The sequence below is a fragment of the Cupressus sempervirens genome, chromosome 8 (assembly GCF_028749045.1).
Source record: "Cupressus sempervirens isolate cs-2001-9-10 chromosome 8, ASM2874904v1, whole genome shotgun sequence".
NCBI lineage: Eukaryota > Viridiplantae > Streptophyta > Pinopsida > Cupressales > Cupressaceae > Cupressus > Cupressus sempervirens.
The window spans coordinates 804,832,016-804,850,125 of record NC_143125.1 but is presented as its reverse complement, the minus strand read 5'-3'; the positions used below and the strand labels follow the sequence as shown (position 1 = coordinate 804,850,125).

At 36.5% G+C, this 18,110-nt stretch overlaps 1 protein-coding gene across 4 annotated transcripts in view; it reads right to left on the bottom strand.

Moving 5' to 3' along the window:
• Window positions 1–16,382, bottom strand: part of LOC149544842 (GDP-mannose transporter GONST1-like) — a 46,807-nt gene extending 30,425 nt beyond the window's left edge. Inside the window, exons 1-4 of one of the 4 annotated variants that reach the window (XM_089795415.1) lie at window positions 16,102–16,382; window positions 15,553–15,666; window positions 10,681–10,912; window positions 10,420–10,559 (exon numbers count right to left, since the gene is read on the bottom strand). In XM_089795415.1, the coding sequence (XP_089651541.1) occupies window positions 10,420–10,559; window positions 10,681–10,912; window positions 15,553–15,569 (389 nt within the window). In that variant the 5' untranslated portion in view covers window positions 15,570–15,666; window positions 16,102–16,382. The other 3 variants (XM_089795416.1, XM_089795417.1, XM_089795414.1) reach the window with 3 other exon arrangements.
• Window positions 16,383–18,110: the final 1,728 nt, after the last annotated feature.

The window sequence follows — 18,110 nt, the reverse complement described above, 5'->3', positions numbered from 1 at the left end:
TCAGTCCAAATCCGTGTAGGGATGGGCAATGGTTCGAGCAAGCCAGGAAGGAGGGTCGTTTCACCCTTGTGGCGTTGGCAAGTATCACATTCAGCCACCATCTGTTGAATCGTCTGTTTCATCCCTTTCCAAAAGAAGTTTCTCCTTGCTCGCTCATAAGTTTTGAGGAAGCCTGAGTGCCCTGCTGAAGGAGAAGCATGGAGTTCATAAAAAATAGCCTGATGTAGAGCTGGGTTCTGAGGAAGCACTAGCCGACCCTTGTATCGAAGAGAAGCACCATCCCAAGAGTAATGTGGTATAGCAGAAGGATTATTGGCTAGCTGGTGAATGATTTGAGATAAAGAAGAGTCACTGTCATAGCCCTGCTGAACAGACGCTAACCAATTGGGAATGGGCATAGAAATAGCGGAAAGGGAAGCTTGATTATCAAATGTGCGAGAAAGAGCATCTGCCACAATATTCTCCTTACCCTTCTTGTAGGTGATCTCATAATCATACCCCATGAGTTTGCTGACCCATTTCTGTTGTGTAGGAGAGGATACCCGTTGTTCCAGGAAGTATTTCAGACTTTGGTGATCGGTTCTGATGCAAAAATGACTCCCTAAGAGGTATGGCCGCCACTTCTGTACAGCATGCAAAATAGCCATCATTTCTTTTTCATAAGTAGAGAGGGCTAGATTCTTACCAGAGAGGGCTTTGCTAGTGAACGCAATAGGATGGTCATCTTGCAGGAGAACAGCACCCAATCCATTGCCGCAAGCATCACTCTCAATAGTGAAGGGTTTGGAAAAATCTGGCATCGCGAGAACAGGTGTACTGCACATAGCCTGTTTCAGTTGTTCAAATGCAGTCTCAGCAACAGGGGTCCAGGAGAAGGCATCCTTTTTTAACAGAGCTGTCAATGGTGCTGCAATTTTCCCGTAATCTTTGACAAACTTGCGGTAGTAGCCAGTCAACCCCAAAAAACCCCGAAGGCTCTTGAGAGTTTTAGGATGCGGCCAAGTTTTCATGGCATCTATTTTTGTAGGATCCACCCGCACTCCATGTTGTGCAACAATATGCCCAAGATACTCCACTTCCTCCTGGCCAAACACACATTTAGATAGTTTTGCACAGAGTTGATGATCAGAGAGAAGTTGCAAGACAAACTCCAGATGATGGAGATGCTCAGCCCAAGTTTTGCTATATATGAGGATATCATCAAAGAAGACCAGAATGAATTTCCGGAGGTATGGTCGAAATATGTTATTCATCACTGCCTGAAATGTTGAAGGAGCATTCGTGAGGCCAAAGGGCATGACTAAAAATTCATAGTGACCATCATGTGTGCGGAAGGCAGTTTTAGATATATCCTCCTCATTAACCCGAATTTGATGATACCCAGAACGAAGATCTAACTTGGAGAAAAAATGAGCCCCATGAAGTTCATCAAGAAGTTCATCAACAACTGGAATGGGAAACTTGTCCTTTATAGTGAGATGATTAAGTGCTCGGAAATCAATGCAGAGTCGCCATGACCCATCTTTTTTGCGAACAAGCAGAACTGGAGAAGAAAAGGAACTGGTACTAGGGCGAATAATACCTTGCTTCAGTAAGTCACGAACAAGTATCTCGATTTCGGTCTTCTGATGAAATGGGTAGCGGTAGGGCCTGATGTTGGGCGGAACACTGCCAGGAAGGAGCTGAATACGGTGGTCCTCTGGACGAGAAGGAGGTAATCCCACAGGTTCAGCAAATATACCAGAATACTTGTCCAAAATGTGTTGGAGATCGGCAGGAGTGCTAGAGATTGCTGATGGCTGCATCTGAATGGAATGGAGCTGAGCGATGACACCATGTGAATTCTTCTTAAGAAGTTTTTCCATACGGTGTGAACTGATGATGCTGAGAGACCCTGGTTGTAAGCCTTTCAAAGTGTGTTGGTGCCCCTCGGCTGAAAACTGCATCCAAAGTTCAGCAAAATCCCAGAGAATGGGGCCAAGCGTGCGTAACCATTGGGCACCCAAAACCACATCACAGCCACCTAAGGGTAAGGCAAACATGTCAGAGCGCATGTTATAATCTCCAATAGAGAGACGCACATTGCGACATTTCCCTTTACAAGGTAAAGTGCCCCCATTGGCAATCATGACTTCAAAGCTAGAGCAGGGATGGATAAAGCAATCAGCCTGTTTGGCTATTCGTGGATCAATGAAGTTATGAGTGCTACCAGAATCAATGAGTATAGTAAGAGGGATCTTCTTGAAGAAACCCTGGACCCGCATGGTTTGTGGAGTAGTGACTCCTGCCAAAGCATGGACAAATATCTCTGGTGGAGCTTCTAGTGAAGGAGGTTCAGGCTGGTGAGGCTCAACCTCATCATCCACTGTTTCCTGAGCATCTACATATTCTTCCAGTTCTGGTGGAGAATCCACATCCAAGAGATAGAGCTTTTGCTGAACACATCTATGGCCCCGAGACCATTTCTCATCACAATTATAACAAAGCCCTTTGTCTCGCCTGACTCGCATCTCTGTTTCAGACAAGTGCTTGATCGGAGTAGTTCTGGGAGCTGGTATGACTGGAGGGTTGTGAGAACCTGTATTTCTGAATGGAACAAAATTAGATCTGGAGCGTTGTAGAGCACTAATCTTGTCTTCCGCTAACTTAGCCAACCCAAGGGCTTCCATCATTGTAGTAGGTCGAAACATTTTGACTTCTGAGCGAAGTGCATCCTTCAGACCACTGACAAAACAACTACGGAAGAATTCATCAGACAAGCCCTCTGTGTGATTAGCTAATTTTTCAAACTCTGTCTGGTATTCTCTTACAGTGCCTGTTTGACGCAGTTTAGTGAGTGCTCCTGTGAAATCATCAAAGGAACTAGGGCCAAAGCGCTCCAAAATGAGGGTGCACAATTCTCTCCACGTTGGGCCTACATTAGCCTTGATGTACCAACGGAACCATTGAAGAGCTTCATGTTCCAAATGAAAAGATGCAAGGGGGACTTTGTGGTTATCCAAAGTATTATGCAAGCTGAAATACTGCTCTGCCCTATAGATCCATCCAGTCGGATCAGAACCATCGAAGCGTGGAAAATCAAGCTTTGGTCCACGGAAATTGCCAGAAGAGGACCCAGTATCTCCTGAATGGTTTCGGCTCATGGCTGACTGCTGAAAGTTAAGACCCAGAATTTTGTCATCCAGATCTTGAAGTTTGGTTTTGAGGGATGCAATTTCCTCTTCCATGATTTTTGCTCCTGTACGCGTAACAACCATAAAACAAGGTTTTTTTTTTTTTTTTTTTTTTTTGTTTTTTTGGAATGGGTAGAAGATGAGAAACAAAAACTTTTTTAGTTACGGCAAACTTGGATTTGGGTAAAACTCATATAGGAAATGGGTGTTCGACGGGTGGTGGGAGACTATCTGGGGACAAGGGAAAAAGAAAAATGAGGGTTTCAAGGGTAGGGAGGCGAAATGAGGCGAACAGTCCAAGAGGGATAAGGGAGCAAAATGAGGAATTGAATCTTGTGGCTCAGTTTGGTGGCGATTGGATGAGAGGTGAAAAAGATAGGGCAAACCCTAAAATTAGATAAATGAGGGATTTAGGGCTTTGATATGTAAAATTTGGGGTTGGGTCGCCAAGGAAGGAAGTATGCGAAATGATATTGCAGACGTTCTGCGGAAGTATGAGCAGAAACAGAAAGCAAACAAGGAAGCTACGACTAAAAAACCTTTTTTTTTTTTTTTTTTTTTTTTTTTTTTTAACAGTCGACTTAGAAAAATTCACTCACAGACAGAACAACTGAAAAGAGTTATTGCAATAACAAGAGATATTAGAAGTGAGAGGAACCTGAAGGCCACGACAGAAAAAAAAATTTGATGTAATTTCCACCCAGCGAGCCCAAGAGAGTGCTCTGATACCAGATGTGAAGAACCTCCTTATAGCAATATCGTGAGAATGCTCGAAATAACAGAATACAAAGTGATAGCAGAACTCAGAATGAATCTACTGATCGCAGGCCACTTCGAGGGGGTAACCTCCTTTGAGCAAGCTCAATACAATAAATTCGTCCGTGCCCATCAAGGGCCTCAACCTATTCTTATATACTGGGTACGATCTAGAAAAGTAATACTACCTATGCATGTGGGATAATAAAATATACTCACGGGACGACTTACAAAGCATATGCGTCCAACAACACTACTCTAACAAAATAAACAGAAGGAACACACAGGTTCCTAACACCCAAGCATCATGTTCATTTCTTTGTCAACCTCTGTGATACTATGCAGGTTTCAGACTTTCACCCTGTTCATCCTCCGAGAAGACACTGTCTCCGAAGTTATTAGGGTTTGGAGTTTGATTTTAGTTCATCCTAATAGAAGACGCCTTCTCCAGAGAAATTGCCACTATGCTCAGCCCCTTTTAACGTACCAACTAATATTTCAGAGGAAAGAGTAGATAGTTTGCACCAAAAAGGGATGGATCAAATGGCTCATATGGCCAGATAAATTAAAGAGCACTTGCTCAAGGGGCAACAGATTCTGTAAACTTTTCAATCTACTACAAGAAAAACTTAGGATGAAGAAAGAATGGAAGAGAGTTAATCGTAGGATTATGACCAACACAATGAAGAGCTATATGTGGGTAAACATGCAGAATCTGAAAAGAATTAACTCATGATGACATGGCCAATATATTGGAAGAAAAGGAACCGCCAAGAGAAACACCAAAGTCACCAAGAAAAGAGCAGCAACGGCAAAAGACACCTGAAAGTAAAATCAAGGTGTACAAGATATCCCTCCAATGACAACCTAGTTGAAGCTTAATCTTGCCAAGCAGAAAAATGTGATTGGGAACCACTAGATATTGAGTTTATAACAGTTAAGGGGAAAAAAGCCAAAGAATCCTAGACTGATTGCTGTTATTAGAATGAATAAATGCAGAGAGACAGTTGCAAAAATTGATACTCCAAAGAACAGCAACAACAAAAGACACCTGAAAGTAAAATCAAGGTGTACAAGATATCCCTCCAATTACAACCTAGTTAAAGCTTAATCTTGCCAAGAAGAAAAATGTGATTGGGAACCACTTGATATTGAGTTTATAACAGTTAAAGGGGAAAAAAGCCAAAGAATCCTAGATTCTTGCTGTTATTAGGATGAATAAATGCAGAGAGACAATTGCCAAAATTGATACTCCAATGGTAGATAAAGATGTTAGCAAGCTTAAATTTGATGATCATCAAATAAACAGGATACATGTATACAAACAGACAAAGAAGTTGCCTCTTTTGACACTGCAATGGAAACAGTGAAGCTGAGAACAGCTTAAAATGAGAAAACTAAAAAATAATTAAAAGATCAGTTAGAACAGCTATAGATATTTGTCAAGGCTTAATTTCTCCCTTAGTTAAACTGGATAGTGCCTCCACAACACCACCACATTTGACTTCCAGAGTAGAGATTGAGCCTTTGTAGGTTAGAAAGGAAAGATCAAGTGTTGGACACATGGCTAAGTAAGTGTTTAAATATGCTAATGAAATAATAACTACTGAATGCTAATTATATGATCAAGCTCATTGCCTTGAGGAGTCAAGGACATTTTTGCACAGTTAATGGAAAATGAAGACATGTCTGAAAAGAATCACCTGATGCTGAGAACGGTGAATAAAATGAGCCACAAATATTTAGTAGCTAACAGGATACGTAGATGAGTAAAGTTTGTACAAAAGTGTATGAGCCATTTCTTTCTAACGTGACTCAATAAACCATTACATACCAAAGATAAGAAAGGAATAAAGGGAAGTGTATCAGCTCATGTGCAATTTTGGTTAATGCAATCAATCCTAAACTTGTGCATGAAGGGAATGTGAAAAGGATTCCAAGGCACACTTCAAAGGAACTTTGTGGCAAATAATAGATTTAAACCAAGCTCCATATTTTAATGATATTAATTTATATAATCAAGTCAGGTTGGGATATTTAGCTGGTGCCTAACGACATAGTTATGGGAAGATGTTTCAAAACCTATGCAAGTATCAAAGGATGCAAAATTCTACCAAGTAAAAAAATTTAAATGTTTTGGGCACCAAAGGAACATTGCTATCTCTAGCAATTTGAACAGTGGAAGTTAATTCATTTTGATGAAGATACCGATTTAATATTTTTTTCAATCATGGAAGGACTCTAAAGTTGCATGTAAATGGGTTCCATTCTATTTATAAATGGTTCCTAAGATTAGGTATTGTTAGATTTAATTACAAGTTTTCGCATTAAACTAATACAATGCTGAGACTGGACTCAATTTTGCAACGTCACGTAACTATCATTGAAAATAACAGAACATGTTTTAGAGTATCTAAAAATAAGAGCTTTTGCATAAACAAAATAGAGGGAGTTATATATCTGTTGTAGATAGGTACTTTTATTTTTCCTTTTCTATAAAAGGTGGCTCCAATAACTGTAAAAGTTCTCTTTCTAGACCCTATTTTTCTTCTCTGTAGCAAGTTGGTTTATTTTCATAGTCATATCAGTAAATAGAGAGAAATATAAGGATCTTATTAGTGTAGACATCTTACAGGAATCTCTTAATACTGAAATCAATAAAAAATAGTATTTTCTTCAACATTTATCTTCTCTTGAGTGGTGGAATCTATTTACTTTTTCCTTTCTTCATGTGTTTTAATCTTAAAGGTACCTTCAAAACATTGAATTAATATTTGCTGATAAAATACATTAAGTTTGAGTGTGAACTTCTCAAAGGAAAAATCTTCGAAAATGGTACCAGCAGTAATTATTGAGTGAAATTTTTTAACTGGTTAAAGTAAAGTAGGGTTTAAAAAAATCCAGGATTTCTTCATTATAAAGGCTAGGATTTAGTGAATGGAATCAGTATGTTCTCCTTAGTGAGTTGAAATATTAAATTTTCCTTCTCATTACCCATTTTCTATTGTGACCTTTTTTATAATTTGTTAAGATAGAAAATAAAACCAGAATTAAAAAATAAAAAGGGAAGATAAGATAGGATAAGATAAATTATTTATGTCCAACAAGAGACCACCAAAAGGGTCTAAGGGACTATATGTTACAAAGAGACACAAAAGCAAAGAAAAGAACTAATAACCAAAGCCAAAGAGAAAAGAGAGGCACCACCTGGAGGCCGAGAGTAGTGTAGAACAGTGAAGAACAACCAATAACAATCAATCGACTGACGGGAAGTAACCCAAAACCGAAGGGTAACCATTGGGGTGAGAGGGGATTTGAGACCATCTCCGAGTACCCCTAGGGGTGGAGGGCTTTCGCCTATGCATGTGATCTCCGCAAGGTCTCATAGATCTGGTATGAACAAAATATGACTAGCCCAATGAACACTCGGTGCCTCTGGTGGGGGGGCCGACCGATGGGAAGAAGGAAGTGATGAGCTGATCAGAATCATGTCCCAAGGGAAACTAAAGCTGCAACGTGTGATCACGAAGATGCATACCCTCATAAAGCCCCAAAATCTAGTATCTAGCTTACATAAGATCCCAAACCAGAAAAGGCCCTCTTGATTAACAAACCACATAGGCCAAGTGACCAGCCCAATAGTAACACAGTTGTGAGCCAACTCCTAGATCCTTGGAGGTAACCAATTTGTCAGTTATCTTTTCAGGAGAGGTAGACTACTTATGTTGAATTGTGTCAATTGGACCATCAACAAGACTAAGTATGGACTTAGGTCAAGGGCAATTTCTCAGTAAACCAACAACCTTGCATTTTCCTTAGACGGCTTGTGGCTGCCTTAACTAATAAATAAGTTACATAATCAATATTATGAATTTATAAGCATACATATGTATTTGGGTCATCCTACGAGTTATATTTAAGTATTCGAGTTGGCCTAGGTGGTATCCAAGCCATAAATATGGTATATGTAGGAGGTATTGGTTAGGTATTATCATGATGTTGAGTATTGTGTTCTACTTGAAGAATATTGGGCATATCCCCTTGAAGTAGATTGGGAGGTTCCCCCATCTAAGTGGCATATTGCTATCAAGTATTTGCGGCATACTTCATCTTTTGTTCAAGTTATACAAGTGCCATCAGAGCATGATCTTGGCACCATGAAGACTAGTTATTTTCTCAATTTTGAAGGGCATTACAAAAAGTCCATATCTCTCTAATTTTGGCAAACTTTTGTTTGATTTTGAAAGGGATGAAGAACTTACTGAAGCATCTTCAATTCGGATTTTAAAGAAATTGGAGCAAATTTGAGAGGAATTATTACAAAACTAGGGATTAATAATATCAAGTTTCCACAATCCATTGTTAATGATGATGTTGCTTCTGGATCGAATCCAGAAGCAACATCATCATTAAAACTAGGGATTCTGCACAATTTTTTTGAAGAAAAAAACATCTAATTAATTTGAGCAAATTTATTCTCAATTTTGAAAGGGCGTTTGAGGAACTCATTGAGGAGTCTACACTAAGAATTTCAAACAAATTTGGAGCATAATTAAACAATCTATTGTGGAATTAGGGTTTCCAATAAATTCAATCCCAAGGCTGCATATCAGCTAATTTCTTGGTGATCAATTTGGGAAAGTGTCATCAAATCCTTGGTAAGTTACATTAAAAATTCACATTATTTTTATTTCATTTGTGTGATTTATTGCAATATTTTTTGTCAAACATCTTTATAAGAAAAGGTAGCAAAGGAAGAAGAGAAGGAAACAAGAACAAAAGGTAGAAGAGCGAGAACCAGAGAAGGAAAAAGAGCAAGAGCAAGAACAACAACAACAAGCGAAACAGCAAGAGCAAGAACAAGAACAAGAGAAGAAGAAGAAGAAGAAGAAGAATCAAGAAACAACAAAAAAAGAAAAAAATGCCAAAAAAGTAGTTGAAGAAGAAAAGAAAAAGCTAGCATTGAAGATAATGATATTGTAAAGAGGGAGCAATGCCATGCCCCTAACACTATAATGTGTAATGTGTTAGGAGTAGCCGGTGGCTAGCTAACACTTAAATAAATTACATAATAATTATTATAATCATATATATGTATTTAGGTCATCCTAGGACTTATACTTGGCTATTTAAGTCAACCTATTTCGCATCCAAATCACAAGTATGGTATATATATGTGGCATATGTTAGGTGTGTCATTAATGAATAATATTGCAGGTAACCCCTCAAAGTAGATTAAAGAGGCTGGCCACTTGAAGTGGCATATTAGCATAACGTATTTGCAGCATATTTCACATTTGTGCAAGATATTTCATTACAGTTCATATTCCTTCACTTTCTTTGACAAACAACTTATGCCTCATACAACTCAATTTATGTTTCATTTTTTGAGAATAGGCCTTTGAGTCCTTCGATGAGAACATATAGTAACCAAATCAGCCCACCAATCCATCTTAATTATTCAAATTTCCCAATCAACACTAGTGCCAAAAACTTTATAAGTTGAACAATCTTGCACAAGCTCACACCCTTATGCTCTAAATTTACATCTAGAAACATGTACATATTTCCAAGGAAATATTCATTGACTATTCAGTAGCCATCATGTATACAAGCTAAACGTTAGTATAAGTATAATAATGAAGAAATTTGTATAGAAATCACCATATATTGGGTTCAAGACATAGTTCAGGTATTAGATAATCTTGCTCGTAATATATGTACCCCAAATACCATGTGCATCTTTCTAACCTCTAAAAAGGAAAATCTTTCAACAATATTCGATATGATTATGTACATGAAGCTATGCTATTAGTATTGAACAGGGTAATGGATGTTGACTTCTTATAGCTATCTGGTTGCCTGGCAAGTTCATTATCATATACATATTAAACAATGCAAATAGTTCACAGCCAACTATTTTCAACCAAGTTCAGCCTCTAATGGTATGGAATGGCTATATATGGCTTTTGATGTTTTGAATGTTATTTGAGGCAGATTCCCACCTTCTATGTTAGAAGAGATTTTTGAAACTTTAGGTCACAAGAATGAAAATTTTAAAAGGCTAATCCTGGGTGTAACCATGAGCATACATGCATAGAAATGAATCCCAAAAATGGATCAAGTCAAAATTCTTCAGTTAATGGAACTTTCATTATAGTGCAGTTCACACTTATCTATATTGCTGAGTAGTTGTTGGGAGGAGAGGGTATGTGAAAGCAATAATATTAAATATAGTGAGTCTAGGTAAATGTTATAACTGGGCTAGTATATTATTTTTTCTGAGTGTCCTAGGAGCCAGTGCTTCCTGTGATAGAATTATGCAATATGCCAATAGCTTTTTGATAGTCTTAAAATGCTCTTGACAATGCAGTTAGCCCATTGAAAGAACTAGCGCAGACAATATTTACATTAACTGAAAAATCATGTAGCTACCAGCAAACAATGACAAGAAATTCTAACTTCGTTTCTAACATCTCTTCTTGCATACCTGAAAATACCTGTTACAAGCATCCCAACAAAGATGACATTAACTGGAAACCAGACTTGGACAAGCTTCCGAGTGAGTGGTTCAGTCAAGATTACCCCAAATATTGTTAGGAGACGCACAATCACCACACTCACAAGGTTCTGCAATTTGTTAATAATCAATTAGGGAATCTACTAATGGTTACAAATTCCTAATTTAAGGAGTCAACATTCTGCAAAAGTACATTTTCCATTAATCATCAACTCTATTCAATCATTTTACCTGATAAAACATTAGTGATATTCCTGCATTAAAATTATAGCCTGAGAGAACAATTTTATTGAGCAGTATCATGCTGCATGAGGAAAGACAATATGCCAATCCAGAAATAAGAGCCTGGTTGCGCACTTTTATAAACCCATGCTCCCGAACAGCCCTTTCAACGTCTTTGTCCACATCACCAATTTCTTCATCGATGTTATCATGTAATATTGTTCTTGATCCTGAGAATATTCTGCATTCACATAATTCATCATAAGCTTAGGCAATGTTTAGTATCCTGATTTGACAGGAGAGAAGGATACCATTCAACAGCACAGCTCATATTAGAAAAATATGAGTGTGTATGTGTGTGTGGTTCATTATGCTTAGATTTTTCTTTATAAAAATAGAGGAAACAAAATTACTAAAAGGTAAAGTTATAATTGGTTTCATAGGTCACTGTCAACAAGACACAAAATTAGTGTCTGAAAGCTCCCTAGGAAAAGTCCATGAGAGAAGTATTTTTCTGTTCACCTTGAAGTATTGTTCAGATTTTGCACGTCTTTGGGTTTTATACCACTCACCATGTTTTCAGTAATTCCAAAGCTTGTCAATCCATGTAAACCGGAAGTACTGGGCATAAGAAAAAAGAAATATATATTTTTTCTCACGAAAAGTAAGCAAAATGACTGGGAATCACACAAACGGCCAAAACAGAATGATAAACTAAGAAATTTCTTCATCTAAATTAAATATAGAAGAACTGGACTAAGAGTGGCATATAATATTTAGAAGCGGCAAAGCATGTTTGCATAAATGAATTAGAAAGGGGTCCATAACTCAAAGCTGTTTACTGTCAGAAGTCCAACCAAACATCTGGATCATTTTCAAGAGAAATCCACAATATAATATTTATAGTAAACAATGTGAATGATTTTCTCTTTAGTGCATGCTAAAGTCTACATTACCCAGGGACAGTTTTTTTCAGCTGTCCCCATCCTGGAAACATCATGGGGACAAGGTACGCCTAGGGTACTTTTGACTTCTAATTATAGAGGATATTTGACTTTGACCAAAACAACACCGATTGGGCATAAGAATAATGCTGATTATAATATCTTACAGTTCTATAACGTATAAGTACATGCTTTATGCATGTTTTCATCTGAATATTTTAAATTCCCTACATTTTTTGATTTTCCCTACTTTTACATTGCTGCCCCAGAATTGGCAAAAAAAATTGTCATCCCAGAAACTCATCCCCCTGTCCCCTGCCGTACCCATGACAGAAACTTGGGGTAACCTTGGCTAATACATAATGCATTCTTTATTTTAACTTAAAAATTAAAAGATTTCCAAGCTTTCTTGATATAAAGGTCAATCTAAAGTTTCAATGATTTATTAATAAGTGTTACCCAACTAGCTTACTTTGTTTAACTAGCTAAGCTCTAACAATTCCATATGCTGTTCTTCCATCCTTTGTTCTACATATGTCAGAGCATAATGATATGTTGTATCTTAATCCAACTAGCATGAACAGAATACCTTTAAGGGAAGTCTGACAGAGGAAATGGTGAAGTGATGGTTATACATGAACCTTTGTGTTCTGAAATACAGAAAGCGTGATTTAGGATAAGGCCGATGGAAGGAAAGTTGTAAGTATGAACATGGCATTTTTTGAACAGATTAGATTAAAATGTAATTTCTTAACCATAGGCTAGGAATTGTAATAAAATGTGGGCAGATTCCCTATGAAAAAATGTTCTAGATCTCAATAGAGTGTCAGTTTGGCACTATGTCAAAGGAAAGAAGGTAATGAGTTCTACTATGGGAAGAACAGTGTAATGTTATAGGTGCAGAGACAATGATATAAATACTAGGATTTTTTTAACACAATTGGAAGGTATATCTTCAAATGGAATATCACTGAAGTTGCAGAGATAAGAAGCTTTGTCACTGTTCAGTTAAACCATAAAAAAAAATACTGACATAAGGAAAATATTCCAAAGCAACTCTTTTTAGCCTTGACTCGATGCTGCAACTTCCCAAGAATTATTTTCATTTTGCCATGTAAGCATCAAATCTCAAACGAGTCAAACCTATTAAGTTTCAATGAACTCTACAACAAAATAATTTTTCCTTCTTTTCATTCATCAACTCTCCTCTTACAGTTGCAAAACCAGAGACAATCCTACATTGTGCTAGATGGCAGCATGCCAAGCTTCCATTCTCTTATTTCCTCCAAGATCTGCAAACAACACTGGCTTTTTCTACCAATCTATTTCTACAAGTATTTCAAAGCATTCATATTATAGCAGATTTTCATGTCAAAAGGCTTTATATTGTGACTAGAACTTATATGATTTTGATGTCAAACTAATTATTACAGGATTTTCATAGTTATCTTGTAATGCCAAGAGGCATAATTGTGGCTTGGCCAATTTGGCAAATTCTTGAGTAGTTTCAACAGTGTTATAATCTATAAAAACTCCTTTCAAGTATTCTTGACTTCACTCTCTTTACCTTTCAACCCTGTCATTTAATTCATTTGTAAGGGATACTTTACAATATTTCTGATTTGTTATTCGCCTTTTTTGTCATTTTCCAGATTTTCAACTTACTAGCCTGTTAGTTTCATTCTTCTGCATGCAGAAAATGAATCAGCAGTTGCATTGATATCCCCATGGTAGTGGTAGCCACCCCTGCTCCTCCCAACAGTACATTATCTTCAACATTAAACCCCTCCAACAACAAAAAATTGAATTCTCATGTTCCCTTCCTCGGTATATTTTTTTAACCTTTAAGTTGTATAACATTAATTTCAAATCTCTAAATTCTCAAAGCCTAATCACTAATCATAATATATTTCTTAAGCCAAGTTAAAGACCATTCTTGATTAGTTCAGAAGTAAAAGTAGTTTGTTTTTAAAATAGAATACCAGAAATAGGTTAAAAGCAATCAGAGAAGCAACACAAATCTTCCCAGCCTTTGGGACTGTTTTACACATCTTCCAGCTAGGCTTCTAGCCACCTCAAACATTGGCAAAATTCTATCTACTTAAACTTCTATGCTAAGTAGAATTTTCTCCCCATGTTGCCAATTTCCCATGACTTTGCCGACCCTTGGATGATTTAAGCTACATTTCATGATATGCAAAGTTATTCCCCATCCTTACAATCTCTACATAATTTCCCTTTTATGACGCCTTCAACATATAAAGCATCATCATCATTCTTAGTCGAACTTGTTGCAATCACCACATGACAACCTTCAAGCTGACCATAAACAACAATCAATTTAACAACAAACGAGCATGAGGTAAGTACAAACAATGGATTTCATTGGGTGCAACAACACTCATAGAACAAGATACACTCAAGGACACTCATTAGGAATGAAGCACCATATTAAACTCAAAAAATTTAATCTATTTTGTCGCATAACTCTAAGCTCTCAAAAGTCCAATCTGAGCATTCAAAGGCTAAAAAATTGAAACTACTGCTACTAGAAGCATATCCAGTAAAAGGAATCATAGAAGTGAATTCTTGTATGTTAGGATTATTTGTTGAACTTCAATATATACGCCAAACGAGAACCAAGTCCTCTTTAAGGAAATGAGAGAGAGAGAGAGAGAGAGAGAGAGAAGGGGTCCTGTATATAGAATTATAATATATCATAACAATGGTATAATTACAAAATCGCTAAGCCATTATGCTTAAACTTGTGCATCTTTTACAGTGCAAAATATTATAACCTAAAGGCTTCTTGACCACAGAACTTCTTGGCAAGCATGCACACTATAGTCTATTATCGATCAGCAATTGTGACCCTGAAAACATATTTCTATGTTTGTACTGTAATTTAACTGATCAACCCAAACAAATGGATCCTAAATCTATGAATATTATACAAGGCTATGTCATACCATTTGTACACAATAAGTAGGTATCAGTCTAAGATACGCCTGAAGGATATAATATGGAACAGGATCGACCACTACCATGAGCAGTCTAGAGTTCAAAGTTCGATAATGTAGGTCATTACTTAATCGATACTAGTGCAGACTTAAAGAAAACAAGGTCTACAATAGGTACTGTTTCCAATCCTTTGGATCAACATTCGATCAACCATAGTTCATACTTCAGACCTCAGGATCAGTTGGGTCTCCAGATGCTAGCTAAAGCTCATGTAAAAGTGGGTCAATATGCCCCAATAAGTGTCATTTTTTATGGTTTTGAACTCACGGTGTTGGCTTTCATTGGCCCCATTGGGAACTTGGACATTAGTTAAGAAAGCTTCTGGTAAAAAATGTATGTTGAGTTTTTAACATTTTCAACATCACACAGAGTTTTTCCAGAAGCTCTCTTAACATTAACTCTAGAGTTTTTAGGCTACACGGGTTATAATTATTTTACTCTCAGGTGCATTTGTACTTCTCCAGCCATTTCTAATTCCTTCAAAACCCAAGACTTTCCTCCTGACATATGTACATTATTGTTTCTGTACAAAGCCAATTTGCTTTTGAAATCCTCATCTCAGAACCCTGATTTTTCTCATGAGAGCAAATTTACCTACGAGCAGATACAAACAAGAAATGCAGTTGACAAGTGATCCAGTTCCATTTCAAAGTTTAAATCTATGGTGCTCGTTTTGCATCTCCTATACTCAGGAGACAACCGTTCCTATATTTCCATAGGTCTTTTGCAGTAAATGTAGACAATATCACTTGAGATAGGATTTGAAGATCAAAGTAAGTTTCATGTCTCAAAATTATTTTTTTAAATGCGTCTCTTAATAATTTACAGCCTTATTTCCATAAGCATGATCCCTGTGTGGGCTAAAAACTATGAAATAAAATGTATACTCTAGTGTAAGAGGTTAAGGCCAACTGACCTTGCGTTTGAGCCCATGGTTTCTTGTGATATTCAGACAAGCTGCACTGCCAAATGTCTCACAATCATACATAGCAATGTCATCAAGGAAGCATATAAACTCCTCCCAATGCAGCTGCCAATTTGACAACAAAACAAGCTAATTCCAATCAATATTGAACTGGATATTTGCACGAACAAATGCATCCACCTTTTCTACGTGTTCAAGTTTACATACGCAACAGTTGTCCTATATATGAAATAGGTATTCTAATTTATGAAATGGGCATCTGAAAAAACAGCAGAAATGGATATTTAATTTGTCGAATGCCCATTTCTGGATTGCTAACGTAATGGGATGTCTGGAGAAACATTGAAGGACCAAACTATTTCTTAAAAAGTAAAAAAGGTAAACACTTTGTCAGTTTTGAAGCACGGAAATCCACTAATAAAAATTCAAAAATGCGAGCTAGTCGTACATTCGAAGTCAGAAGAAATTACCCTATGTTGAAATTAGAACACTGAAAGTCCTAAAGCAGAGAAATTTTTTAAAAGGGGGAATATAAAGTACCTGTCTGTATCCCATGAATCTGCACGTCGTTATAAAGCGTGTAAGAGAAAGTTTCGGCATTTGAGGCGGAGGCAGCGGATCTGGGAGGATTCTCGATGAGCAGATAATTAAATTTGCTCATACTTTGCCTGCAATTAAAGATTGACGGCGTTGCCATCTGTGAAGTAAGTCTTGTTTGAAAATAAAATTTTAAAAATAACTGTCCGTCGATCGGCTGATGTTCCTGAGGACCGTTCTGTTCTTTAAATTATTCACATTTTAGCGACGGAAAAAAAATCCCGTTAACGGAAACACCAAATTGTGGTTTCTCATAATTATAATATTAGCTATTATTAATATTATTTTATCTTTACGATTATGGAACACTTTATTTGGTCTCCAAATGTTTACAAAAATTAATTCGCTTTTCAAGGTATGTGCTAACCTTTATTAAATATTTGGACTCTATTCAACGTCAAAGTAAATAGTGCCCCCATTAAAAAAAAATTTGGTTCTAGATATGTGTATGTGTTGAAAGTATATTAAGAATTAATTAATTGTCAGCGTATTTGTCATTATTTACAAGATGTTTGAGAACAATTTAGAGTTATTTTAATTTACAAAGATAATTATTAATATAGAGATTTTTTCAAATTCATGTAAATTTATTTTTTAGTTTTGTTAATCTCATTTCTATACCTTCTTTGTATTGTTAATCTAGACTTTCATGCACCTATTCCTATTTTGATTTTATAGTTCCATTGTCTTGCTAAATTTTAGTGGATTTAGATTTAATCCCAAGAGAGTCAAGATTGATCGCCAACTTAAATTTTTAAGTTCAATCTAACCCTTTTACACTAGTCATTAGAAGTTGATACACACTTGCATGACTTGTTCATATATCTTACCATTTAAAGACATCCATATGTGCAATTAAAAAAATTCAAGGAATAATAAAGTATGTTTAATCATAGAAGAATGTTTATTATAAGAGCAGTTAGATTTTGAGGTTTCAAAGGGAATACATTACCATTTATACCATTTATAAGCTTGTACATGTCATCTCCCAACATTTGGCCAAAGGCATAAAGTCAATCTAATAAAGGGTTTACCTAAGAGAACTTGCCCTGTAGTCTTCCAACAATTTTCTTAAAGGTATTCTAAAATATTATTGTTCTTGTGCATCATTAGATGCCAAAGCTCATAATGAACTTTACAAAAGCTTGATGTATGTCAAATCATATTTATAGTGCATCAAAGGATGAATATGCATTACTTGCAATTAATCTCAACTCACTCAAGATTGACCCATAACAAATGTTATATCTACTTTATTCCAACACAATGAAAATATTCTTAATTGTGTTTGGACATTGGCAATTTGATCATGGATGTCTGTAGCTTTCTTATACCAACAATCATTCTTTATGCAGATACACTTCTTCAAATGTTATTGTCAATTAAAAATAATTTTAAGTTATGAGTCACATCCACATCCCTAATGAACAATTCAACATAACAAGCTTAATTTGGAGTTTTGGAGTTGATATATCTAGAATTTTGTTTATGTTTTCAAGTTTTTCAACTTCATGTTGATCACATTCTAGTGGATTGTGATGTTGGGGCTAAAGGTTCAACTCTCAATAACTTACAAACATATTATTTCTTCAATGAGCTCATTCTCTTCTCATAAACTCAACACAAGTCAAAAATATATAAGGCAACATGGTGAAATAACCAACCAATACTTGGGAATATTTGTCTCATAGCTCTCACAACATCATAGGACTACAAATAACTCAAATCAAACACTGGAACAAACGTAACACATCTTTCAATGCAATTTCCTTCAATAAGCACAATTAGGCCCACTTGTAGTTGACCTCAAGTCACTCAAGATTGACCCATAAGAAATGTTATATCTAATTTGCTTCCAACATAATGAACATATCGAGGCATTTTTTTTGGACATTGGCAATTTGATCATGCATGTCTCTAGCTTTCTTATACTGACAATTGAAGGATTTGAG